This window comes from Oncorhynchus keta, chromosome 27 (genome assembly GCF_023373465.1).
Source record: "Oncorhynchus keta strain PuntledgeMale-10-30-2019 chromosome 27, Oket_V2, whole genome shotgun sequence".
Lineage (NCBI taxonomy): Eukaryota > Metazoa > Chordata > Actinopteri > Salmoniformes > Salmonidae > Oncorhynchus > Oncorhynchus keta.
The window spans coordinates 28,105,358-28,132,149 of NC_068447.1; the positions used below are offsets into that span (position 1 = coordinate 28,105,358).

Consider the following 26,792-nt stretch of genomic DNA (forward strand, 5'->3'; position numbering starts at 1 on the left):
TCCTACAGCATTAGAAGTGCTTTAGCTTTGCTGCATTTCATTTTGGCAGTCTTGCAAGTTTGACTCAGATTTCCCCCTTTTAATTCCTCTGATGTACTAATGTCAAACACACCCAGCATCAATGATGCCAGTTATGTGGAGTCAAGCTTGAGTTGAAAGCCTGATGAACACCACAGAGCATTTACGAAATAAAACTGACCTTATACAACTACTGAAACAAACCTTTTTATTCAAAACATAAATAAATACGACACATAGTTAAATAATATTTTTTTTACATTAAACATCAAAGACAAATCACAAATGTTGTGCCTCAGAGACACATAAGTCTCTCTCACGTGCTTGAGTCCTTTTGACTCCCTCTCTGTCTTTCGTTGGGACAGATCCCAGCTAGCTTCACCTCTGTACATTAGACCCAGTCAGTTCCTCAGACAAGTTCACATAGTGGGTCTTATGAGACACCACATTCTTCCAGGGCCTCTTCATGCCTTAATATATTCCTCACCATTCTCTTGGACATGCTGTGCATCCTTCATACAACACGCTACGCAACCACATTCACATTTCTGAGTCCAGCCCACACTGAACCTCCTATGTCCCCAATCTACATGAATATGTGTTTTTGTACGTGTGTGTGTGTGTCTTTGAGAAAGTGAGACAGTGTTTGAGGGTGTAAGTCAGAAGAAAGCATGTTCTAGGCAGTAGAGCATCTAAGCACTTCGTGGAGACCTCTGCTGGGGTTTGCTCCTGCTCTTCCTCCCGCCTCCTCCTCCACCTCCACCTCGGCCTCCATGTTTGTGCCTCTCGCCCCTGGGGCCGTCCCCTGTCTTGCGGTTGGTGTCCTTGGTCTGATCCTGGTCGCGGTTGCGGTTCCGGCGTTGTCGGAAGCCCAGCCTCTGACAGTGCTTCTCCAGGCTGCTGGGATGGATGAGGGCCATGACATCCTGGTACCAAGGCTGGAAGGCATCTGGGCTTGGGTTGGGGTTGTTAGGGGACCAGGAGAGGGCACGGGAGGGGCTCCACACACTCAGACGGATGGTGACGGCAGTCCAACGGAAGCCATGCTCCTCCAGTTGACAGTGGTACACGCCAGAGTGGCCCGTCTCGGCCTGACGGATCAGAACACCTCTCTCAATCACCACCAGCTGCTCTCCTGACTGCAACTGCAACACAGAGAGAAGTGTGAGTGTGTGTGTGTGTGTGTGTGTGTGTGTGTGTGTGTGTGTGTGTGTGTGTGTGTGTGTGTGTGTGTGTGTGTGTGTGTGTGTGTGTGTGTGTGTGTGTGTGTGTGTGTGTGTGTGTGTGTGTGTGTGTGTGTGTGTGTGTGTGTAACTGCCTGTGTGTCAGCATGTACCTGATGCAGCTCAGGGCTGTTCTCTCCTGCCTGTATGTACCAGGTGACGGCTGCATGTCTGGATTTGGGCATGCACTCCAGATAGGTGCTGTTACCCTCGGCAACCATCATCATCTTCTGCTCTGCTTTCACCTGCAGACCAGCTGAACAGAGACAGATAAAATTGTCACAAGGTCTGCTCTATATAGAAACCCAAGCTAGTATGCATTACCAGTCAAAAGTTTGAACACCTACTCATTCAAGGGATTTTCTTTATTTTTACTATTTTCTACATTGTGGAATAATAGTGAAGACATCAAAACTATGAAATAACACACATGGAATCATGTAGTAACCAAAAAAGTGTTAAACAAATCAAAGTATGCTTTGATGACTGCTTTGCACACTCTTGGCATTCTCTCAACCAGCTTCATGAGGTAGTCACCTGGAATGCATTTAAATGAACAGGTGTGCCTTGTTAAAAGTTCATTTGTGGAATTTCTTTCCTTCTTAATGCGTTACAGCCTATCAGTAAAGTTGTGACAAGGTAGGGGTGGTATACAGAAGATAACCCTATTTGGTAAAAGACCAAGTCCATATTATGGCAAGAACAGCTCAAATAAGCAAAGAGAAACGATAGTCCATCATTATTTTAAGACATGAATGTCAGTCAATGCGGAAAATTTCAAGAACTTTGAAAGTTTCTTCAAGTGCAGTTGCAAAAACCATCAAGTGCTATGATGAAACTGGCTCTCATGAGGACCTCCACAGGAAAGGAAGACCCAGAGTTACTTCTTAATAATAATAAGAGACTTGCTTGAGCCAAGAAACATGAGCAATGGACATGAGACCGGTGGAAATCTGTCCTTTAGTCTGATGACTCCAAATTTGAGATTTTTGGTTCCAACCGCCGTGTCTTTGTGAGATGCAGAGTAGAGTGTAGGTGAATGGATGATCCCCGCATGTGTGGTTCCCACCGTGAAGCATGGAGTTGTGATAGTGTGGGGGTGCTTTGCTGGTGACACTGTCAGTGATTTGTTTAGAATTCAAGGCACACTTAACCAGTATGGCTACCACAGCATTCTGCAATGATACACCATCCCATCTAGTTTGCAATTAGTGGGACTATCATTTGTTTTTCAAAAGGACAATGACCCAAAACACACTTTACAGGCTGTGTAAGGGCTATTTGACCAAGAAGGAGAGTGATGGAGTGCTGCATCAGATGTCCTGGCCTTCACAAACACCCAACCTCAAACCAATTGAGATGATTCGGGATGAGTTGGACCGCTGTGCTCAGCATATATAGGAACTCCTTCAAGACAGTTGATAAAGCATTCCTCTTGAAGCTGGTTGAGAGAATGCCTGTCATAAAGGCAAAGGGTGGCTACTTTGAAGAATCTCAAATATTAAATATATTTCGATTTATTTAACACTTTTTTGGTTACTACATGATTCCATGTGTGTTATTTCATAGTTTTGATGACTTCCCTATTATTCTACACTGTAGGAAATAGTGCAAATAAAGAAAAACCCTTGAATGAGTAGGTGTGTCCAAACTTTTTGACGGGTACTGTATGTCTGTGGGGTTGCGGCTTCTGACAGTCTCTGCTCACCTCCCTGTCTGACACACTGTGTCAGAGGGTCCTCCTCATCACCAACCTGGCGAGCGTTCCTCCTTCGGTGAGAGGAAACCAAAAAATACATAATGTTAGATAAGAGTATGCACTAAATGTGAGCATTTATGAGTAGGGCAGGCCTATAGCTACATAGACATGTATTGGATGAGTGGGTACTGGGTATATGAGAGTGAGCTGGCATGTCATAGACTTAAACTTACAACTTTATTTTCCTCTCTATTTTAACAGCATGTTTATTCATGTTTAGTTTATACTGTAGTTCTATACTGTAACTGTGTGAAGTGCTAGCTAGATATACAGTAAATGTTGGGTCTGGGTTGCGTGTGAGCTAAGCGTGTCCACCTGCGTGCAATGGGCATGAAGGGGCTGCAGGCGTGTCCGTCCCAGGTGCAGTAGGGATCTCTGGCCAGACAGCATTCAGTGCAGGCCTGGCCGTACAGCTCACACTGGAACAGAGCCAACTGGGCCACACCCTCCGCAGAACCCACAAACAGCCACTGCTGTAGTCACACACACACACACACACACACACACACACACACACACACACACACACACACACACACACACACACACACACACACACACACACACACACACACACACACACACACACACACACACACACACACAAAAAGCAAAAAGAAAACAGAAGAAAAACACATCATTATAAAATGGCTGAGAGAGCAAATGCCACAACCGTCAGTTATTTCAGGAATTATGCTTTCGATGATTCACACTTTCCAAATTCACACACGACTGAGACTGACTGCTACAGAGCATGTTTACGTGTGTTTATGTAGATTCACCATCTCAATGTGCACCAGCCCACTAGGCAAAAACTGGTTGTTTCCATGTCATTTCAATTAAATTACTTTGAACTAACATAGAATAGACGTTGGATTGACGTCTGTAGCCAGTGGGATTCCTCATCGCTCTGTGGTTACCATAGCAACCAGTGATTAAGCACTTCTTGGAGATATAAGATGGGGAGCTTTGTGTGTGTTTGGGGGGGAGGGTATATGTGCATCATTCTTACCTTTTTCTTGGACAGTGTCATGGTAGTCACAGGTGACTTGTGCTGTGGTGGGAGAGGGGAAAAGGTGTTAGGGTAAACCAGACAACAGAAGGTGTTAGGGTAAACCAGACAACAGAAGAAACTACAGATATGTCAAAAAATGATCTAAAACTACAGATTTGTCAAAGTAAGGATACAACAAACTTGTACCTGGAAGACCTGCAGCTGCTCCAGGGTGACCTCCTGGGTGACACCGTGTTCTTTAGGGAGGGGGATAGACTTCAGCACCTGGCCAGAGTCTGCAACACAGAGGACACTCCTGCTTGTACTGTACTCAAACACACACTCACGTGCACGCACACATACACAAAACCTATCCCCACACCTGTGCCAATGAACAGGACGTCATACTGTCCGTCCACTGCCTCTACTCGGTCCACGAGCAGTCGGCTGAATTTGTAGTGCACTCCCACCCTGACCAACAGAGGGCACCCTCCCTGCGGCAGCACTGCTTCCTGCAGCAGAGGGTGGGTACGGCTGAAGAAGATGACGTCATCAGGGTACTCCCGGGTGGAGCTGTAGCTACCGTATGTACTGCTGGGACACTGAAGGGAGAGGGAGAGAGATAGGGAGAGCTGCATTGGCATCAAGCATTCAATGAAATGGAAAGAGTTGGGCAAAACATGGTTAAAGTTGGGATCAAGTTAAGGTTGAGAAGAGTTGTAAAAAGTTGTGCCTTTGGACTAGAATATTTGTTGAGCTTGAGTTGGGTCAAAGATAGTGCTTGTATTCCTTAATTTTGACTGGTAGAGAGCCTCGTTCCCAGCTACATTCAGTATACAGTGGCAAGAAAAAGTATGTGAACCCTTTGGAAATACCTGGATTTCTGAATAAATTGCTCATAAAATTTGATCTGATCCTCATCTAGGTTAAAACAAATAGACAAACACAGTCTGCTTAAACTAACACAAAAACAATAACATGCTTTCATGTCTTTATTGAACACACCGTGTAAACATTTATAGTGCAGGGTGGAAAAAGTGAAACCTTGGATTCAATAACTGGTTGACCCTCCTTTAGCAGCAATAACCTCAACCAAACATTTTCTGTAGTTGCAGATCAGACCTGCACAATGTTCAGGAACTGCTCTCTTGAGGTCATGCCACAGCATCTCAATTGGTTTGAGGTCAGGACTGGGCCACTCCAGAAGGCATATTTTCTTCTGATGAAGCCAATCTGTTGTTGATTTACTTATGTGTTTTGGATCATTGTCCTGTTGCATCACCCAATTTCTGTTGAGCTTCAATTGGTGGACAGAGAGCCAAATATTCTCCTGAAAAATGTCTTGATAAACTTGAGAATTAATTTATCCGTCGATGATAGCAAGCTGTCAAGGCAATGAGGCAGCAAAGCAGCCCCAAACCATGATGCTCCCTCCACCATACTTTACAGTTGTTGATGTTGGTGTGCTGTGCCTTTCTTCTCCACACATGGGGTTGTGTGCTCCTTCCAACAACTCAACTGTAGTTTCATCTGTCCACAGAATATTTAGCCAGTAACGCTGTGGAACATCCAAACTTCAGACTTGCAGCAATGGATTATTTTTGGACAGCAGTGGCTTCTTTCGTGGTGTCCTCCCATTAACAACATTCTTTTTTACTGTTTTACGAATCGTAGACTCGTCAACAGAGATGTTAGCGTGTTCCAGAGATTTCTGTAGATCTTTTTAGCTGACACTCTAGCATTCTTCCTAACCTCATTGTGCATTCTGCATTGTGCTCTTGCAGTCATCTTTTTAGGATGGCCACTCTTAGGGAAAGTAGCAACAGTGCTGAACTTTCTCAATTTATAGACAATTTTGCTTATTGGGGACTGATGAACATCAAGGTTTTTCGAGATACTTTTGTAACCCTTTCCAGCTTTATTCAAGGCAACAGTTCTTAATCTTGGGTCTTCTGAGATCTCTTTTGTTTGAGGCATGGTTCACATTAGGCAATGCTTCTTGTGAATAGCAAACTCAAATTTTGTGAGTGTTTTTTATATGGCAAGGCAGCTCTAACCAACATCTCCAATCTCGTCTCATTGATTGGACTCCAGGTTAGTTGACTCCTGACTCCAATTAGCTTTCGGAGAAGTCATTAGCAGAGGGGTTCACATACTTTTTCCAGCCTACACTGAATGTTTAAATTATATATTCAATATAGACAAGAAAAATACAATAATTTGTGTGTATAAGCACAGTATGTTTGTCTATTGTTGTGACTAAGATGAAGATCAGATCAAAATTGATGACCAATTTATGCAGAAATCCAGGTAAATCCAAAGGGTTCACGTACAGTTGAAGTCGAAAGTTTACATACAGTTAGGTTGGAGTCATTAAAACTTGTTTTTCAACCACTCCACACATTTCTTGTTAACAAACTATAGTTTGTTAACCAAGAAGCACGGGGGTGGCAGCATCATGTTATGGGGGTGTTTTGCTGCAGGAGGGACTGGTACACTTCACAAAATAGATGGGGATCATGAGGAAAGAAAATTATGTGGACATATTGAAGCAACATCTCAAGACATCAGTCAGGAAGTTAAAGCTTGGTTGCAAATGGGTCTTCCAAATGGACAATGACCCCAAGCATACTTCCAAAGTTGTGGCAAAATGGCTTAAGGACAACAAAGTCAAGGTATTGGAGTGGACATCACAAAGCCCTGACCTCAATCCCATAGAAAATTTGTGGTCAGAACTGAAGAAGCGTGTGCAGGTAAGGAGGCCTACTAACCTGACTCAGTTACACCAGTTCTGTCAGGAGGAATGGGCCAAAATTCAACCAACTTATTGTGGGAAGCTTGTGGCAGGCTACCCGCAAGGTTTGACCCATGTTAAACAATTTAAAGCACTGCTACCAAATACTAATTGAGTGTATGCAAACTTCTGACCCACTGGGAATGTGATGAAAGAAATAAAAGCTGAAATAAATTATTCTCTCTACTATTATTCTGACATTTCACATTCTTAAAATAAAAAATAACTGACCTGAGATGGGACATTTTTACTTGGATTACTGAGTTTAACAACTGAGTTTAAATGTATTTGGCTAAGGTGTATATAAACGTCTGACTTCAACTGTACTTTTTCTTGCCACGAATCAGAATATGGTGAGTAACGACGGACAGGGAATGACAGCTCATTAGTAGAGAACTTACTGTGCCAGGTCTTGGATAGGGGACCTTTCCTGTGAACTCAGCCCACTTGTACTGCGGTCCCTCCTTGTGGTAGAAGTTTCCCTTGAAGGCCCTTACCACGTCCTGCATGCGGTACACACACACCGCCGAACCATTCAGAACGTCACTGTGGGGAAGAGAGGGGATAGTGTGTCAGTCATTATTACCTTTCAATCAACTGTCAACTGTTTTAGAAAGAAAATAAAAACTATTGTCCGTTAAAAATAACATCAAATTGATCATAAATACAGTGTAGACATTGTTAATGTTGTAAATGACTACTGTAGCTGGAAAAGGCAGATTTTTTATGGAATATCTACATAGGCGTACAGAGGCCCATTATCAGCAACCATCACTCCTGTGTTCCAATGGCACTTTGTGTTAGCTAATCCAAGTTTATAATTTTAAAAGAAAAATTGCCAGGAAACTGAAGATCTCGTACAACGCTGTGAACTACTCCCTTCACAGAACAGCGCAAACTGGCCCTAACCAGAATAGAAAGAGGAGTGGGAGGCCCCGGTGCAGAACTGAGCAAGAGGACAAGTACATTAGAGTGTCTAGTATGAGAAACAGACGCCTCACAAGTCCGCAACTGGCAGCTTCATTAAATAGTACCCGCAGAACACCAGTCTCAACCTCAACAGTGAGGAGGTGACTCCAGGATGCTGGCCTTGTCCTCTTGCTCAGTTGTGCACCGGGGCCTCCCACTCCTCTTTCTATTCTGGTTATAGCCAGTTTGCAGTGTTCTGTGAAGGGAGTAGTACACAGCGTTGTACAAGATCTTCAGTTTCTTGGCAATTTCTCGCATGGAATAGCCTTCATTTCTCAGAACAAGAATAGACTGACGAGTTTCAGAAGAAAGTTCTTTGTTTCTAGTCATTTTGAGCCTGAAATCGAATCCACAAATGCTGATGCTCCAGATACTAGACTAGTCTAAAGAAGGTCAGTTTTATTGCTTCTTTAATCAACAACACTTTTCAGCTGTGCTGACATAATTGCAAAATTATTTTCTAATGAGCAATTAGCCTTTTCAAATGATAAACTTGGATTAGCTAACACAATGTGCCATTGGAACACAGGAGGGATGGTTGCTGATAATGGGCCTCTGCACACCTATGTAGATATTCCATAAAAAATCTGCCGTTTCCAGCTACGATAGTCATTTACAACATTAACAATGTCTACACTGTATTTAGGATCAATTTGATGTTATTTTAACGGACAAAAACATGGATTTCGTTGATATATATGATGAAGAGGGTGAGTCTTAAGCTACATCCCTGTCTCACCCCACGGCCCTGTGTGAGGAAATGTGTGTGTTTTTTGCCAATTTTAACCGCACACTTGTTGTTTGTATACATGGATTTTATAATGTCTTATGTTTTACCCCCAACACCATTTTCCATCAATTTGTATAGCAGACCTTCATGCCAAATTGAGTCGAAGGCTTTTTTGAAATCAACAAAGCATGAAAAGACTTCGTCTTTGTTTTGGTTTGTTTGGTTGTCAATTAGGGTGTGCAGGGTGAATACATGGTCTGTTGTACGGTAATTTGGTAAAGAGCCAATTTGACATTTGCTCAGTACCTTGTTTTCATTGAGGAAATGTACGAGTCTGCTGTTAATAATAATGCAGAGGATTTTCCCAAGGTTACTGTATCAGTATCTCTCTCTCTCGCACACACACACACACACACACACACACACACACACACACACACACACACACACACACACACACACACACACACACACACACACACACACACACACACACACACACACACACACACACACACACACACACACACACACACACACACACACACACACACACACCTGGATGTGGTAAAGAGTCCGTAGATCAGAGGGTTCTTCTTGTCCTTCCCATCATGGAGGATAAAGATGTCCTCTGGAAGGAGAAGAGAAGGGATACATTAGGTGAGAAACTTGGGTCAAACTGATTATAGGGCTCATTTGCATGATTAAATATGTGACATGACAGGGTACAAGGTACATATCCACCCTCCACAGCATAGACAAGGTACATATCCACCCTCCACAGCATAGCCAAGGTGCATATCCACCCTCCACAGCACAGACATGGTACATATCCACCCTCCACAGCATAGACAAGGTACATATCCACCCTCCACAGCACAGACAAGGTACATATCCACCCTCCACAGCACAGACAAGGTACATATCCACCCTCCACAGCATAGCCAAGGTGCATATCCACCCTCCACAGCACAGACATGGTACATATCCACCCTCCACAGCATAGACAAGGTACATATCCACCCTCCACAGCACAGACATGGTACATATCCACCCTCCACAGCACAGACAAGGTACATATCCACCCTCCACAGCATAGACAAGGTACATATCCACCCTCCACAGCATAGACAAGGTACATATCCACCCTCCACAGCATAGCCAAGGTGCATATCCACCCTCCACAGCATAGACATGGTACATATCCACCCTCCACAGCATAGACAAGGTACATATCCACCCTCCACAGCACAGACAAGGTACATATCCACCCTCCACAGCATAGACATGGTACATATCCACCCTCCACAGCATAGCCAAGGTGCATATCCACCCTCCACAGCATATACATGGTACATATCCACCCTCCACAGCATAGACAAGGTACATATCCACCCTCCACAGCACAGACAAGGTACATATCCACCCTCCACAGCACAGACAAGGTACATATCCACCCTCCACAGCACAGACAAGGTACATAAAGCCACACTCAACAACCCCACTTCTGAAGCCCTCAAAAGCAATGGCATGTTCAGTGGAGGGAGGCACAGAGTGCTCTACGACATCTACAAAATGACTGGTGGATCTCCAAAGCACAAGAAATACAATCTTGTGCGGACAGATATGACACTTTTATGATGCCCTGAAGAACACACACGGCCCAAGAAGTTGTTTTCTCCGTACCCTCAGAAGTGCAGATGGGTTTAGACTCATAAACTAAAATAATCCAGAGGTGGGGTGTGCATTTTGAAAGTGACATACATTGTGTTCCACACTCAGAGATCCTACAGAAAACCAACTGCAGGAGCACTGACGAGTCCATCACACACCACTAGCTTAGATGGTTCAGCCATGCTATCCGGATGCCAGAGGATTGCCTGCCACAAAAGATGCTGCACGGACAGCTACAATTGGGCCATTGCTCTTCAGCTGGGTAGAAAAGGCAGCTGAAGAACCAACTGAAGACATCACTAAAGAAGTGTGGGATAAATCCTGCCTCCCTCCAGAATGTTAATGTGGACCATTCCACCTGGCCAGGCCTCTGCCATCAAAGAGTGCAGTTGGCAGCGGAAAAAAGGACTGAACGTAGTCTGGCAAGGAGACTGGCCTCAACGGCAGATAATGTGCATCCTGCATCGGATTATACAGTTGTCAGCAAACCCACAAGCAGTAGTGGAAGTCATCATCGCATACGAAATGTGTGCGTATGTATGTGTGAGAATGCGAGTGAGCAAGTGTACAAGTGTACAAGTGTGTTTGTGTGTGTGTGTGTGTGTGTGTGTGTGTGTGTGTGTGTGTGTGTGTGTGTGTGTGTGTGTGTGTGTGTGTGTGTGTGTGTGTGTGTGTGTGTGTGTGTGTGTGTGTGTGTGTGTGTGTGTGTGTATACAAATGTGTTCCTACTCCAAATGTGACTAATGCTGTTTGGTATGGTGGTACGGCTGAGTGGGCCAACCTAACGAATCCCAGTCAGTAATATGCATATTACATACATAGTATATTAGTATTAGTATTACATACATAGTATATTTCAGTGTGAGAGCTGAAGACGAGCTGATCCTCCATGACCAATCCTCCTACAGCAGGCCTCTCCTGCCCTGCAGCTAGGCCTCTCTTCCTCTCTGTCTCCTATGGCCCCACACTGTCCTCCATCCCTCCCAACCCCATGACACAGATCAACCACTGACCAAATACATGACACATGAACATGTACACAAACAAGACATTGATATGGACTTTTCAGGGAAGTTAGGAACAAATATACACAGGCAGTTAGGAAAGCAAAGGCTAGCTTTTTCAAGCAGAAATTTGCATCCTGTAGCACAAACTGTATTCTGTATTTATTTATTTATCTTGCTCCTTTGCACCCCAGTATCTCTACTTGCACATTCATCTTCTGCACATCTACCATTCCAGTGTCTAATTGCTATATTGTAATTACTTCGCCACCATGGCCTATTTATTGCCTTTACCTCCCTTATCTCACCTCATTTTCACTCACTGTATATAGATTTTGATTTTTTTCTACTGTATTATTGACTGTATGTTTCTTTATTCCATGTGTAACTCTGTGTTGTTGTATGTGTCGAACTGCTGTGCTTTATCTTGGCCAGGTCACAGTTGTAAATGAGAACTTGTTCTCAACTAGCCTTCCTGGTTAAATAAAGGTGAAAAAACATAAATAAATATTAGACACACACAGTCTGTGTATACACAGTTACATGAACCAGTTGTACAGACAGACATACTGGATGCGACAAACAAACACATGCACACACGTACACAGGAATGCACGCACGCACGCACGCACAAGCACGCACAAACACACAAACAGACAAACACACACGCTAGCATACAGACAGTATGTATGGTGGGCTTGTAGTTGTGGTGTGGTACACAATGAAGCATATAACTATTCTCACATTCCTCTCGTTCCTGCTGCTTCAGGTGGCCTCGATGAGATCAGTCTGGTGGGAATCTAATCTTACCTCCCACACACACACCACTGCACACACACGCCGCCGCATAGCCCAGGGCATAACACACAGCAGAGGAGTTTGGGTACACCATGCTGTGGAGACTGCTGGCTGTCTCTCTGTCTCTGTCTCTCTCCTCTCTCTCTCTCTCTGTCTGAATAGTCATCTCTCTCAAATCCCCATTTTGGGAGTCTCTTTCCTATACATTTCTTTGTCTTCCACTTTCTCCTCACTCACTCACTCACTCTCTGTCTCTCTCTCTCGCTCTCTCTGTGTCTCTACTTTTCTTTCCAGAGGGCTCTACCTGTGTCAGTTCCTCTGAACAAAGGGATCTGTTCTCCTGGAGGGTAGATACCCTTGTCTGGCCCGCACCCCTCAGGCTCCAGCCCCTATCCTTCCCAGCCTTATCCCAAAAAACGACCGCTTCTCCTCAACTCCTCACCCCTCCTCTTCATTCCTCCTTCTCACTCCTCTTCCCTCATCAGAGTTGGGCTATCTAGGGACTAGGATGTGGGTTCTGTCTGTCATACCCTCTGGCTACACTCACACACATAGGAACTTCCTCTAAATCCCTGAAATCTATAAACCCAAAATAAACTACTCAAGACCTTTTAGTCCTCTGCTTCGGGACAGAGGTGTTCATACCTCAACTATGTGGTCTAATAGTCATTGTGTCCTGGTCCAAACTCATGGTATGACAGTCCTGAATAACAACATAATAACAACATTGCAGTGAATTCTGTTGATGGGATTCTGACCAATTGCACCTTTTAAATGTTTACATGTTTCTCCCACTGGCCACACATTGGTTGAATCAACATTGTTTCCACGTCGTTTCAATGAAATTATGTTGAACCAATGTGGAATAGACATTGACTTGATGTCTGTGCCCAGTGGGCTATAATTAAACCCATAAAAATGGCACTAAACTCTGATACTCTAAGACTTTCGCTTTACCATGTCTCTCATAAGCTTTCAATCCAAGACTACTGTTGGAACCACTTTATTCTGACTGTAGGATTAGAAACGAATGTATTCAGTAAATGTTGATGGTTGAGTACTCAACACTGTCAACGATCCCTTTCACCTGTACAAACAGAGATGACCTGCCAGGATAGTGGCTTTTGTCAAAGCTGACACAAGTTTTGCTCAAATATTCCTGTTGAAGTTCCGGCATAGATAACAACCTGACTCAGACTGTGTCCACTCCTCCACCATGAGGGACCCGGACACACACCAGGCGCTCATGGGATTCGTAGTGTTTCTGGCCGACGGAGCATGGCGTAAACTAAACACCGGCGGCATTCTTGGGCTGATGATCTTTGATGATCTTTTCAGCTGCAATATGTCCCGGGGCAGGTTGTTGTGTGGGGATGTTTATGGTCATCCTCCCACTCACTGTCCTGGCTGAGACGTGTTGGGTTGGACAGAAAGGGGTGTGTGTGTGTGTGTGTGTGTGTGTGTGTGTGTGTGTGTGTGTGTGTGTGTGTGTGTGTGTGTGTGTGTGTGTGTGTGTGTGTGTGTGTGTGTGTGTGTGTGTGTGTGTGTGTGTGTGTGTGTGTGTGTGTGTGTGTGTGTGTGTGTGTGTGTGTGTGTGTGTGTGTGTGTTTGCGTGCGTGTTTGTGTGTGTGCGTGTGCGTGTGTGTGTCATAATGTGTGTAGTTGACTCAGTTTAACCCCAGAGAGAAGGAAGAAGGGGGTGAAGTAGGGCTCAGGTTGTTTATTCTACTGTCTGGTTGTCTTTACAAAGAGAGATGTGATAAGGGACCGGTCCTGTCTCTCTGTCTCACTCTCAGCGAGGCCAGCTACTGATCACATCACTTACAGAATACACGATGGCCTATATAACCACCCATGACAGAGTGCACACATAAACATAGACACACACATGCACACACACTAATCACCCCATAACACACATGAAAAACGGAAGATGAAACAGCAGAGGAACAGTACCAGACTCTTAAATCCTCTCTAATAGAGACTAAGAGACTTCAGAGCAGTTGCCTGGGCGACCAGGGCTGAAGTACTACAGAGGCAGGGCAGGGTAAATGGACAAGGCTGCTGGTCACCGTGGTAACAGTGTGGAATACCACAAGCCGGGGTGGAGTGGAGTTATGCTGGCTGCATGATCAAACACTGGGCCTTCTGTTTGCCAAGCATAGAATCTTCACTTCCATAGCTGTTTCAGCACCAGTACAGTCTGTACAACATTCACTCCCTCCCCCACTGCGGTCTTATTGAGATTGAATACTATTGAAGACATATGGTATGTCTGTTGTACTTTAGGATGATTGTCTGTATGTTTGACTTGTTGTATTCATGGTTATGGTCGGTAATCTTATGGTCATGTGTGTGGTTACTGGTAAGTAAGAGTGAGGTAAAGTTGATAGTTGATACTCACGTAGTTGATCAAAGTGAGTCTGTATCCCGTCGGATCCAGGGATGGAGCAGACTATACGTGCCTTCTGGAAGGTGCTCCACTTGTTCACCAGACTCCTCTGACCCCCGATGTCATTCTGTACAGATTAGAACAGATGTCACGATCGACATAGACAGCAACTATGATAGAAAAAATATAAACAAACACACATACAGGCAACACACACACACACACACACACGTCAATACCAGCAGACACAACACAGGCATGTAGAGATCTTACCTTGCAGACACGTGCCACTCGGGAGTACAGCACCTTCCCAGCAGCCCCCTCTGCCTCCTGAGCCCGCTCAGTGAAGAACACGTACACCTTGTCATCCTCTGGGTTATCAGTCTCCGCCATCGAGGCCACCTTCACAAACTGGGCATCTGACAGAGAGAGAGAAGAAGAGAGAGAGAGAGAGAGAGAGAGAGAGAGAGAGGGGGAGAGAGAGGGGGGAGAGAAAGTTTGCAAATTAGACAGAAGAAAAGAGGGAGAGAAAGAAACAAAACAACAGATCAAACTAGAATGCTATTTGTCCCTTAACAGAGAGTACACAGTGGCAGAATACCTGACCATTGTGCCTGACCTAAACTTAAGGAAAGCTTTGACTGTACAGACTTAGTGAGCATAGCCTTGGTATTGAGAAAGGCCACCGTAGGCAGACCTGGCTCTCAAGAATAGACAGGCTATATGCTCATGTAATGGATGTGAAACGGGGACGGTCTAATGTTATACTGTTACACTCACTGCCCACAAAATGAGGTGGAAACTGAGCTGCACTTCCTAACCTCCAGCCAAATGTATGACCATATTAGATAAACATATTTTCCTCAGATTACACAGATCCACAAAGAATTTGAAAAAACAAACCCAGTTTGATAAACACCCATATCTACTGGGTGAAATACCACAGTGTGCCATCACAGCAGCAAGATTTGTGACCTGTTGCCACAAGAAAAGGTCAACCAGTGAAGAATACATATTTATGTGTATTTATTTTCCCTTGTGTACTTTAACCATTTGCACATCGTTACAACACTGTATATAAACATAATATGATATTTGAAATGTCTTTATTATTTTGGAACTTCTGTGAGTGTAATGTTTACTGTTAATTTTTATTGTTTATTTCACTTTTGTTTATTATCTTCACTTGCTTTGTCAATGTTAACATGTGTTTCCCATGCCAATAAAGACCTTAAATGGAATTGAATTGAGAGAAAGCGATAGAGAGAAGGGAGAGTTTACAAATGAGAGAGAAAGATTGAAAGGGAGATGAAAGAGAAAGAAAACAAATGACAGAGAATGAAAGGAAAATGTTGCGATGAGTAAGAGTGAAAGAGAGAATGAAGACAAATGATTTAGTTGTTATTGTTTGGTCATGCCTATAGAGAGGTCCCTACAGAATCCTAGAACGCTGAGACCAAGTTCCTTACCCTGAAGCCAGGTGGAGTCGTACTGCTCGGTGCGGATCACATGACGACTGCCCAGGTTGCGGAAGAAGGCCGAGTCTCGACTCATGAAGTCGGAAGAGATCCCAGCGTACAGCTCGCCATCTGTACATGAATACAGACAAACACATTATCCACCATACTATATAGGCCTACCCTATGGAAAAGCACATATATACACACATTATCATCAACATCCACCTACAAGGACAGCAAACAGGTTATTTTATTAGTGTGCACTTACTCACACACAAGACATATTCTCACACGTACTGTCATGGTCTTACCAATAATGGCTGTGGCTGTTTTCTGGTGTGGATCGTATGGACACTTTCCCTTCCCACATTCAGTCTCTCCAAATGACAGAGTTTGTCGCCCCGACTGCCAAATAAACATAATTTAATAAACACATTATACACAACGTGTACATGCACGCACACACGCGCACGCACACGCACACGCACACGCACACGCACACGCACACACACACACACACACACGCACACATGCACACACACATGCACACACACACACTGCCACATGACTAATGTACAGTACACCTGTGAAACTTTCCCAGACTTGTATAGATTAATGAGGTAGTAAGGGCTGTAAATATTTGGGTGAACATTTTGTAAAATGCAATGCGAGGGAGGCAGCCCTGCCGCTCACAGCACAGCCTCCCCTCGTGTTCCTGAGCCCCTTTAATGGGTTTAGTACCATCTCTCAGAAACACAGACACCTTTAATGGATTTAGTACCATCTCTCAGAAACACAGACACCTTTAATGGATTTAGTACCATCTCTCAGAAACACAGACACCTTTAATGGGTTTAGTACCATCTCTCAGAAACACAGATACCTTTAATGGGTTTAGTACCATCTCTCAGAAACACAGACACCTTTAATGGGTTTAGTACCATCTCTCAGAAACACAGATACCTTTAATGGATTTAGTACCATCTCTCAGAAACACAGACACCTTTAATGGGTTTAGTACCATCTCTCAGAAACACAGATACCTTTAATGGGTTAAGTACCATCTCTCAGAAACACAGACACCTTTAATGGATTTAGTACCATCTCTCAGAAACACAGACACCTTTAATGGGTTTAGTACCATCTCTCAGAAACACAGATACCTTTAATGGGTTTAGTACCATCTCTCAGAAACACAGATACCTTTAATGGGTTTAGTACCGTCTCTCAGAAACACAGACACCTTTAATGGATTTAGTACCATCTCTCAGAAACACAGACACCTTTAATGGGTTTAGTACCTTCTTTCAGAAACACAGACACCTTTAATGGGTTAAGTACCATCTCTCAGAAACACAGACACCTTTAATGGGTTTAGTACCATCTCTCAGAAACACAGACACCTTTAATGGGTTTAGTACCTTCTCTCAGAATAACACACACACCTTTAATGGGTTTAGTACTTTCTCTCAGAAACACAGACACCAACACACTGGGGACCAGAGTAGGGTGGGAAAATAGTGTGTGAAAGAAGACAGCGAGAAAGAGGAAGAGGGAGGGAGGGAGTTTAGCTAAGCATTGTTAAGACATGTGGTAAACACACAGAGACAGATAGGACAGGCTGGTATCAGGGTATAGGGGTACACAGTACAGTACACATAGGTATACCAACAGATAGCGCAGCTATAGGGGTAGACAGCTAGACCTATAGTCAGATAAAACACACGGATATAGGATTTATTGCTATAGGACAGATGTAGAGGGACAGAGAGGGAAAGCTTGAGATCATCAATAGAGTGTGTTTCTCAAACCACTCCGGGTGCGCATGTGTGTGTGTGTGTGTGTGTGTGTGTGTGTGTGTGTGTGTGTGTGTGTGTGTGTGTGTGTGTGTGTGTGTGTGTGTGTGTGTGTGTGTGTGTGTGTGTGTGTGTGTGTGTGTGTATGTGTGTGTGTGTGTGCGTTTGTGTGTGTCTGTGTGAGTGAGCACGCGAGCGTGTGATTTTACCTGGAGGAAGATATTGGTGGGGATGAAGGCACAGCGAGGGTTGAAGGCTCCCGTTCCACACACATATAGGTGGGTCTGGTTGTAGGGCTGTAGCACCCGCAGGAAGTTAGCACACTCCAACTGTAGGGGAGACTAGAAGTTAGCACAGTGTGTGTGTGTGTGTGTGTGTGTGTGTGTGTGTGTGTGTGTGTGTGTGTGTGTGTGTGTGTGTGTGTGTGTGTGTGTGTGTGTGTGTGTGTGTGTGTGTGTGTGTGTGTGTGTGTGTGTGTGTGTGTGCGTGCGCGTGCGTGTGCACCATAACCACTCACCTCCCGGTCCTTTCCAGCCATCAAACACTCTTGGACCCGGTCTGGACTTGCTGGCCAGTAGAGCTGAAAGAGGAAGTGCCAGTATAAATGTCATGCTACCATGATTAGCCGGTATGATGCCACCTTAGATGACTAACCTCCATAGCATGTTCACTGAGTTAGTCATTTAGGGGCCGTAGCAGAGATCATGTGATAAGATAAAGATGTTTTCATTATCAGTGAATACCAGAGGGAGGAGTAGAATCAGAGACCACCATGTTTCTCACTGTGGAAAACAACCTTATATAAATCAACCATCTGTGACAAATAACATTTCTTGGATGGGAGTTTTATACATTGGCAGCTTAAAATATGCTTCTATGCTCCGTCACATGGACAAAGACATGGAAATGCATAGAAACTACACTAATCCCTGTACAACATGCAATTCAATTAGTAATATACCGAAAAGGAACTGGGGGTTTGAATGTGGTAGGGAGAAAAAATCTAATTAAAGGAGGATATGATTGGTAGTGGACATGGACAAATAGAATGTTGGAGAGAGTGATCACACACACACAGTTCTTCTGTCAGTGTGAGTGATGTGGGCTGGTGGTGAGGGACTCAGGCAATAGGAATGCCTCAGGGGTTGGTTGATCAGAGGATAGCTTTATTAGAGGGCTCATGGCTCCAGTCAAGCTCCTGCCAGGCAGAAATGGGAACAGGGCTGAATGAAACCTTCACTTATACACTACGTGCTACTCTATGAGAACCTTCCTGTATAAATGTGTGTCTGTGTGTATTAGAATGAGAGTCTGAGAGGAAGTGGAAAAGGAGAGAAATTAGGATATGACTGGTAGTGGACATGGTTACATACAGTAGAGAGGTGGACAGAGTGTGTGTGTGGATCTGTGGGTATTAGAATGAATGTTGGTCTGAAAGAGAGTGGTTGGTTGAGAGACACAGGGGGCTTGATGGAAAGAGGAAGGGACCCTGGACAGCTGGAGATGGCTTCACCATCCATATTCTCATTACCATCAAATTGGGCTAAATTATCCCTTACATTGCATTAGCCATACACACTGGACAACACACCCTGACTGTGACAGTCATCCAACCCCTTCTCTCACAAGGTTTTCTGAGTTATGGTTTTCCTTAGTTTTCCTTACTGGTGAGTGTAGCTGTCCTGTATGAATGAATGTGTTAATGTGATTATATTGAATCTATTACCCTTTTCACACTATCATGCAGGCCAGAGCCATACTGTGGTTTGGATAATCGCTTTTCACATTGTCTTTTTCAAATAAGTTCCAACAACTATGGTGGATGTGTCACTAGGCCAGCTCAGTGCAGCTTGGTTAGGTTAGGCTCAGTTGGGCTCTGTAGTGTGAAAAGCCCCTATGTGAAAGAAGCCTATAGAGAGCCAGGCAGTCTGACCATGTGTGGGTTCTGTGTGATGTCGTCCAGGCTTGTGGACAGCAGATTGTCCTTCATGGCCACGTAGAGCCGGCGACCATCTTCGTCTGGCAGCAGAGAGTGCATGTCCCCCGCCGCCAGGGGCAGGGACAGGAGACGGCCATTCTGGACCAGCTCTGAAAGAGAGAGAGAAATCCAGCGATTAATACAACAATCAGAAGCACAGTACTGAGGATGTCCTAATATGGACACGGTACAGCAGAGAGACATGAGGGTACAGTCACAATATGGTACAAAATCAAATATTACATTTATACTGCATCTGTAATCTAATGACGAATACAACTTGACAGCATGGACAAACAATTTATTGACAGTTTACAATATACAGATAGAAAGGCAGAGATCAAAAACACATAGTCACACACCAGCTATAATATCTCAGATGATACACCAAAGACCAGCTATTGAATGGTACTAGGCTGCATCCATCAATCATATGAGTTGTAGTACTCTGTGGCTAGGACTCTGCATAAGTCCAACTCCATTCCACAAACAGACATAATATGACACAGCACAAACCCTGTCCCACAGTGTCTATCACACATTCATCAATTCATTTCTCAAGCACTCTTATCGGGCAAAGTCAAAGTCCAAGTCCGTCAGAGAAAAGTAACTAGTACATCTCCAGACAGATAAGACGATAGTGGGTGATTACAACAGGGATACAATGACAGCTATGATAGAGGCTGTACAAGATAGATCCGATAGCTGGATAGCTAAGAGTAGCGATTAGCAGAGAATGACAATCGCCACTTCTATCAGTCTACTCTTATTGTGAAACCACACATCTCCCACACAAACTGATCTACACTAACATACAGCAGATGTCTATAAGCTTTGAGATCACATAGGAAGGAATTTTGAGGATGGATTCGTTTACATTCGTCTAACTGTCCTCACACATAGAAGTATCTGTTTCCCTTTAGGAAAGCCTAGCTCAAGCTTAGCTCGCATGTGTTTGATAGAAGATAGAAGGAGGAGGGTTTGGAGAAGATGGAGACTTAATGACAGACATTGTCTGGTGGTAAAACTGGAACAGTGAGATTAGACTGATGGCATTGTGATGAAACTGACAGACTGAGAAATGAGACATGACGAGTGTGGAAGAAACGACACAGAGATGAGAAGAGGATAAATCGATGGGGAAAAGGCATGAAAGAGAAAAAAAAATCAAATGGAGAGTTAATTTGGAGCAGACGGCCTGTTATTGAGGGAAAATACAAAAATAAAATAAAGTGCCATTTGGAGTTCATTGAATCAGTTTCATTTTTTGGGCGAAAGAGGTAGCAAAGATTTATTTTAAAGATATCGGGAGGACTGAGAGTAAGATTGACAAACTGGCACACACACACTCTTGGTTGTTGGCAAACTTGTTGAGTTACACGTCCCAAATATCACCATCAAATTCCTTGATAAGAGTATAACCATCTTATTTGCCAGTTTGTGGCCCACCTGTTGGCTTGTACAATTCTTGCCATTCTTCATCAACGAGCTGTTGCCTACCACAGCACTGCCGCTGACTGGCTGGGTTTTCTAACAGTAACTGAATGCCTCCATGCCTGTCTGCCTGCTTTATATAGCAAGCCACGACTGTGACTCGCTGTCTGTAGGAGCAAACCATGTTCGTGAACAGTGTGGTGTTCCTAATAAACTGGTCATTGAGTGTATACTGTACACTGAGTGTACAAAGCGTTAAGAACTCCTTCCAGACTCAATTCGTTAGGGCATGGACTCTACAAGGTATCGAAAGCGTTCCACAGGGATTCTGGCCCATGTTGTTGCCTATGCTTCCAACAGTTGTGTCAAGTTGGCTGGATGTCCTTTGGGTGGTACACCATTCTTGATACACACTGGAAACTGCTGAGCATGAAAAACCCAGCAGGGTTGCAGTTCTTGACACAAACCAGTGCGCCTGACACCAACTACCATATCCCGTTCAAAGGCACTTCAATCTTTTGTCTTGCCCATTCACCCTCTGAATGGCACACAGACACAATCCATGTCTCAACTGTCTCAAGGCTTAAACATATGCTCTCCTTCATCTACACGGATTGAAGTGGATTTAACAAGTGACATCAATAAGGGATCATAGCTTTCACCTGGATTCACCTGGTCAATCTGTCATGGAAAGAGCAGGTGTCCTTAATGTTTTGTACACTCAGTGTATGTATATACTGCATACTTATACACACACACTGGACTATAGAACCAATGGCCAGAGCACCTATCATTCTGAGTATATGATGAATACTTCTTATTCAGGGTGACAGAAAACACATTTCTGCCTCTTCCAAGCACAAATCCCCCTTATAGAAACTGACATGTAGTCTCCACACCAACACACATCACACATACACTCACACACACATACACGCACACCACACACACAGACACACACAGACAGGCACATTCTTACTGCCACTCTCCTGACTTACTCCCAACACACCAGCTGCACCCACCCACACCACTGGGCCGATCCTTCCTCTGGGGCATTTGCCTTGACAGCAATGACCGTGTCGACCCAGTGGGGGTTCCAGACCTGCCCTCACCAGCAGCCCCTCAGAGGGATTAGTACTGGCAGTGTTTCACTGACTGACCTCGGCAGCTAACACCAAAACTCACATCTACTGGAGTAAGTCCATTATCTTCATGCACTAGTTTGCTAACTGCTCAACTGTTAATGTAAGGTACATTGTTAAATTCAGTCGGCTTAGTTAAAAATCCCCCCAAAACTAGTCAAAATCCGAGATCACAAACAGGTTTTTTTCTTCTAAATGTGTCTAAACTCAGAACAGCCATGTACAGTATTTTCAGTCCGGTTAGACTCAACGTGTTTGTAAAGACAGCAGAGTAGAGGTCTTCTCAGGTCCAACATTTTGGACCTGGACCCGAAAGGACTGGAGGACAATCACACCCGAACCCAAATGGACCCGACGACAACCAGGCCTAGATGCGGACCTGACTCCCAAGAGAGTCAGCAAAGTTGTCACGACTTCCTCCGAAGTCGGTCCCTCTCCTTGTTCGGGCGGCGTTTGGCGGTCGACGTCACCAACCTTCTACCTTCCATTTGTTTTGTCTTTGTCTTACACACCTGATTTCACTCACCCAATTACTTGTTTATTATTTAACCCTCTGTTCCCCATGTTTGTTTGTGAGTGATTGTTTGTTGTACATCGGTCCGTTATTGTGGGCTCGCTGTATTGCTTTGTATTTTGTATATTTTGAGTAAAGTACGTTGATTACTCATATCTGCTGTCCTGCGCCTGACTCTCTACACCAGCTACACACAGGACCATTACACAAGTTGCTCTTCTGATGAAGAAATATGTATTTATATGTTGGCTAGGCCTTCTATAAGTCAATAAATTCACCTTATTAGCATTAAATAAATATGCTATAAGCTATGCAGAGCCGTGGTTGGGTCCATTCAGGTCTATCAGCCGCTCTGGTGGTAGGTCGGGTCTTGGGTATTCGGGTTCGATCTGTGAAGACCTCTACTGCAGAGTGCAGACATCCTCAGACAAGCTGAAGGAGACAGCAAGGACGGGAGTGACCGTGAGTTAGCTTGGCACCAGGAGGACGGGAGTGACCGTGAGTTAGCTTGGCACCAGGAGGACGGGAGTGACCGTGAGTTAGCATGGCACCAGGAGGACGGGAGTGACCGTGAGTTAGCATGGCACCAGGAGGACGGGAGTGACCGTGAGTTAGCATGGCACCAGGAGGACGGAAGTGACCGTGAGTTAGCTTGGCCCCAGGAGGACGGGAGTGACCGTGAGTTAGCTTGGCACCAGGAGGACGGGAGTGACCGTGAGTTATCTTGGCACCAGGAGGACGGGAGTGACCGTGAGTTAGCTTGGCACCAGGAGGACGGGAGTGACCGTGAGTTAGCATGGCACCAGGAGGACGGGAGTGACCGTGAGTTAGCATGGCACCAGGAGGACGGGAGTGACCGTGAGTTAGCATGGCACCAGGAGGACGGGAGTGACCGTGAGTTAGCTTGGCACCAGGAGGACGGGAGTGACCGTGAGTTAGCATGGCACCAGGAGGACGGGAGTGACCGTGAGTTAGCTTGGCACCAGGAGGACGGGAGTGACCGTGAGTTAGCTTGGCACCAGGAGGACGGGAGTGACCGTGAGTTAGCATGGCACCAGGAGGACGGGAGTGACCGTGAGTTAGCTAGGTAACCGGGAGGACAGGAGTGACCGTGAATTAGCATGGCACCAGGAGGACGGGAGTGACCGTGAGTTAGCTTGGCACCAGGAGGACGGGAGTGACCGTGAGTTAGCTTGGCACCAGGAGGACGGGAGTGACCGTGAGTTAGCATGGCACCAGGAGGACGGGAGTGACCGTGAGTTAGCTTGGCACCAGGAGGACGGGAGTGACCGTGAGTTAGCATGGCACCAGGAGGACGGGAGTGACCGTGAGTTAGCATGGCACCAGGAGGACGGGAGTGACCGTGAGTTAGCTTGGCACCAGGAGGACGGGAGTGACCGTGAGTTAGCATGGCACCAGGAGGACGGGAGTGACCGTGAGTTAGCATGGCACCAGGAGGACGGGAGTGACCGTGAGTTAGCTTGGCACCAGGAGGACGGGAGTGACCGTGAGTTAGCATGGCACCAGGAGGACGGGAGTGACCGTGAGTTAGCTTGGCACCAGGAGGACGGGAGTGACCGTGAGTTAGCTTGGCACCAGGAGGACGGGAGTGACCGTGAGTTAGCATGGCACCAGGAGGACGGGAGTGACCGTGAGTTAGCTAGGTAACCGGGAGGACAGGAGTGACCGTGAATTAGCATGGCACCAGGAGGACGGGAGTGACCGTGAGTTAGCTTGGCACCAGGAGGACGGGAGTGACCGTGAGTTAGCTTGGCACCAGGAGGACGGGAGTGACCGTGAGTTAGCATGGCACCAGGAGGACGGGAGTGACCGTGAGTTAGCTTGGCACCAGGAGGACGGGAGTGACCGTGAGTTAGCATGGCACCAGGAGGACGGGAGTGACCGTGAGTTAGCATGGCACCAGGAGGACGGGAGTGACCGTGAGTTAGCTTGGCACCAGGAGGACGGGAGTGACCGTGAGTTAGCTTGGCACCAGGAGGACGGGAGTGACCGTGAGTTAGCTTGGCACCAGGAGGACGGGAGTGACCGTGAGTTAGCATGGCACCAGGAGGACGGGAGTGACCGTGAGTTAGCATGGCACCAGGAGGACGGGAGTGACCGTGAGTTAGCTTGGCACCAGGAGGACGGGAGTGACCGTGAGTTAGCTTGGCACCAGGAGGACGGGAGTGACCGTGAGTTAGCTTGGCACCAGGAGGACGGAGTGACCGTGAGTTAGCTTGGCACCAGGAGGACGGGAGTGACCGTGAGTTAGCATGGCACCAGAAGGACGGGAGTGACCGTGAGTTAGCTTGGCACCAGGAGGACGGGAGTGACCGTGAGTTAGCTTGGCACCAGGAGGACGGGAGTGACCGTGAGTTAGCTTGGCACCAGGAGGACGGGAGTGACCGTGAGTTAGCTTGGCACCAGGAGGACGGGAGTGACCGTGAGTTAGCATGGCACCAGGAGGACGGGAGTGACCGTGAGTTAGCATGACACCAGGAGGACGGGAGTGACCGTGAGTTAGCTTGGCACCAGGAGGACCCAAGCCAGTTGACATTAGAGAACCTCAGTCATGGGAGCCACTGATGGGCGTATATGTGATTAGGGCAAATGTATGGCGTGTGACACAGCTAAGAACATTCCTGCATCAGGAGACACAGACACGCACACAACAAGCACACACACACACAGACAAGCGCAATTACAGACACACACAGAGACAAACGTGAAAACACACACACTGTGGTTAGAGTCTTTTTTTGGACAGCTGGCTCTTTTCCTCAGACTGGTACTGAGGGACAGTTCTACATTTACTGGGGTGGGCTGGCCCAATATAGGTGAGGGTTGACAAACTTTTTTTTTGCTTTGGGGAGGGTTGTGTGTTTTTTATTGTGCACAGGGAAGGGTAGTGTGTTTTTTCCTTGATTTACATTCTCCATTTTGCTGATTTGACTATATAATGTATCCCATATAGCCAACTTTCCTCATCTACTTGCATGCGCCTCCTCTATCAAGGTGTTTTGGTAGTTCCCTTACGTACTACACCTTTGTATTTAAAAAAATATTTTATTTATTTATTATTTTTTTAGGGGTGGATCAGCTTAATATTGTGGAAAGAATATTGGTTCCATCAATGTAATTGTCTGCATCATTTCCAATCCCCCGTATATTTTTGGGGTAAAAATATATATCCATACACGCATGCATACATATACACATATATACATACACATACCTATATAGACATACGTACTTTTTTAAAGAATATACCTTTATTATTATTCCCCGCAAACCCTTCCGCCGATCCCCCAATTGGAGTAAACTAATAAACACTTCTGCTTTTACCTTCAATTTATACATCTTACATCTTACGTACTACACTCATCTATTCATAGTGACAATAGTGGTAGGTGGATTGTTTGTCCAGATCTGCAATAGACTATAGTAATCATACCACACATAAAAATCATACGAATCTGCACCAATTTTCAATATAAGTCCACAAGATAGAGGAATAGCTGTCAGGCCGGATTCAAAACATAGAATTTTCCAATTTAAATGATTATATAACATTCTTGCAACCAATAGAATGTTGTATATATGGGGGATACAACCATCCCAGCTCTGCAGATTTTGCTGTGAAGAGGCAGAATCATTAGATCATTTGTTTTGATACTGTCCATATGTAGCTTGTTTTTGGTTACAGGTTCAGGAATGGCTGAAGAGTGCTGGGTGTTTTGAAAGGTCATAGTCAATCAATCAATAACATATGTGGGAACTCCTTCAAGACTGTTGGAAAAGCATTCCTCATGAAGCTGGTTGAAAGAATGCCAAGAGTGTGCCAAGCTGTCTTCAAGGCAAGCAGTGGCTACTTTGAAGAATCTAAAATCTAAAATATATCTTGATTTGTTTAACACTTTTTTTGGTTACTACATGATTTCATATGTGTTATTTCATAGTTTTATTCTACAATGTAGGACATAGTTCAAATAAAGAAAAACCCTTGAATGAGTAAGTATGTCCAAACTTTTGACTGGTACTGTAAATATTCAGATCCTTTACTCAGTACTTTGTTGAAGCACCTTTGGCAGCGATTTCAGCCTTGAGTCTTCT

At 45.1% G+C, this 26,792-nt stretch overlaps 1 protein-coding gene across 2 annotated transcripts in view; it reads right to left on the reverse strand.

Moving 5' to 3' along the window:
* Positions 1-209: 209 nt before the first annotated feature.
* Positions 210-26,792, reverse strand: part of LOC118360294 (semaphorin-3ab-like) — a 30,345-nt gene continuing 3,762 nt past the window's right edge. The window contains exons 2-17 of one of the 2 annotated variants that reach the window (XM_052482101.1): positions 19,545-19,699; positions 18,129-18,191; positions 17,821-17,940; positions 16,127-16,220; positions 15,825-15,944; positions 14,629-14,774; positions 14,368-14,482; positions 9,046-9,118; positions 7,190-7,334; positions 4,377-4,596; positions 4,202-4,290; positions 4,013-4,054; positions 3,316-3,470; positions 2,950-3,011; positions 1,355-1,497; positions 210-1,163 (exon numbers count right to left, since the gene is read on the reverse strand). In XM_052482101.1, coding sequence (XP_052338061.1) covers positions 711-1,163; positions 1,355-1,497; positions 2,950-3,011; positions 3,316-3,470; positions 4,013-4,054; positions 4,202-4,290; positions 4,377-4,596; positions 7,190-7,334; positions 9,046-9,118; positions 14,368-14,482; positions 14,629-14,774; positions 15,825-15,944; positions 16,127-16,220; positions 17,821-17,940; positions 18,129-18,191; positions 19,545-19,699 — 2,195 coding nt within the window. In that variant the 3' untranslated portion in view covers positions 210-710. Of the gene's footprint in view, positions 1,164-1,354; positions 1,498-2,949; positions 3,012-3,315; positions 3,474-4,012; positions 4,055-4,201; positions 4,291-4,376; positions 4,597-7,189; positions 7,335-9,045; positions 9,119-14,367; positions 14,483-14,628; positions 14,775-15,824; positions 15,945-16,126; positions 16,221-17,820; positions 17,941-18,128; positions 18,192-19,544; positions 19,700-26,792 lie in introns of both variants that reach the window. The other variant, XM_052482100.1, reaches the window with a different exon arrangement.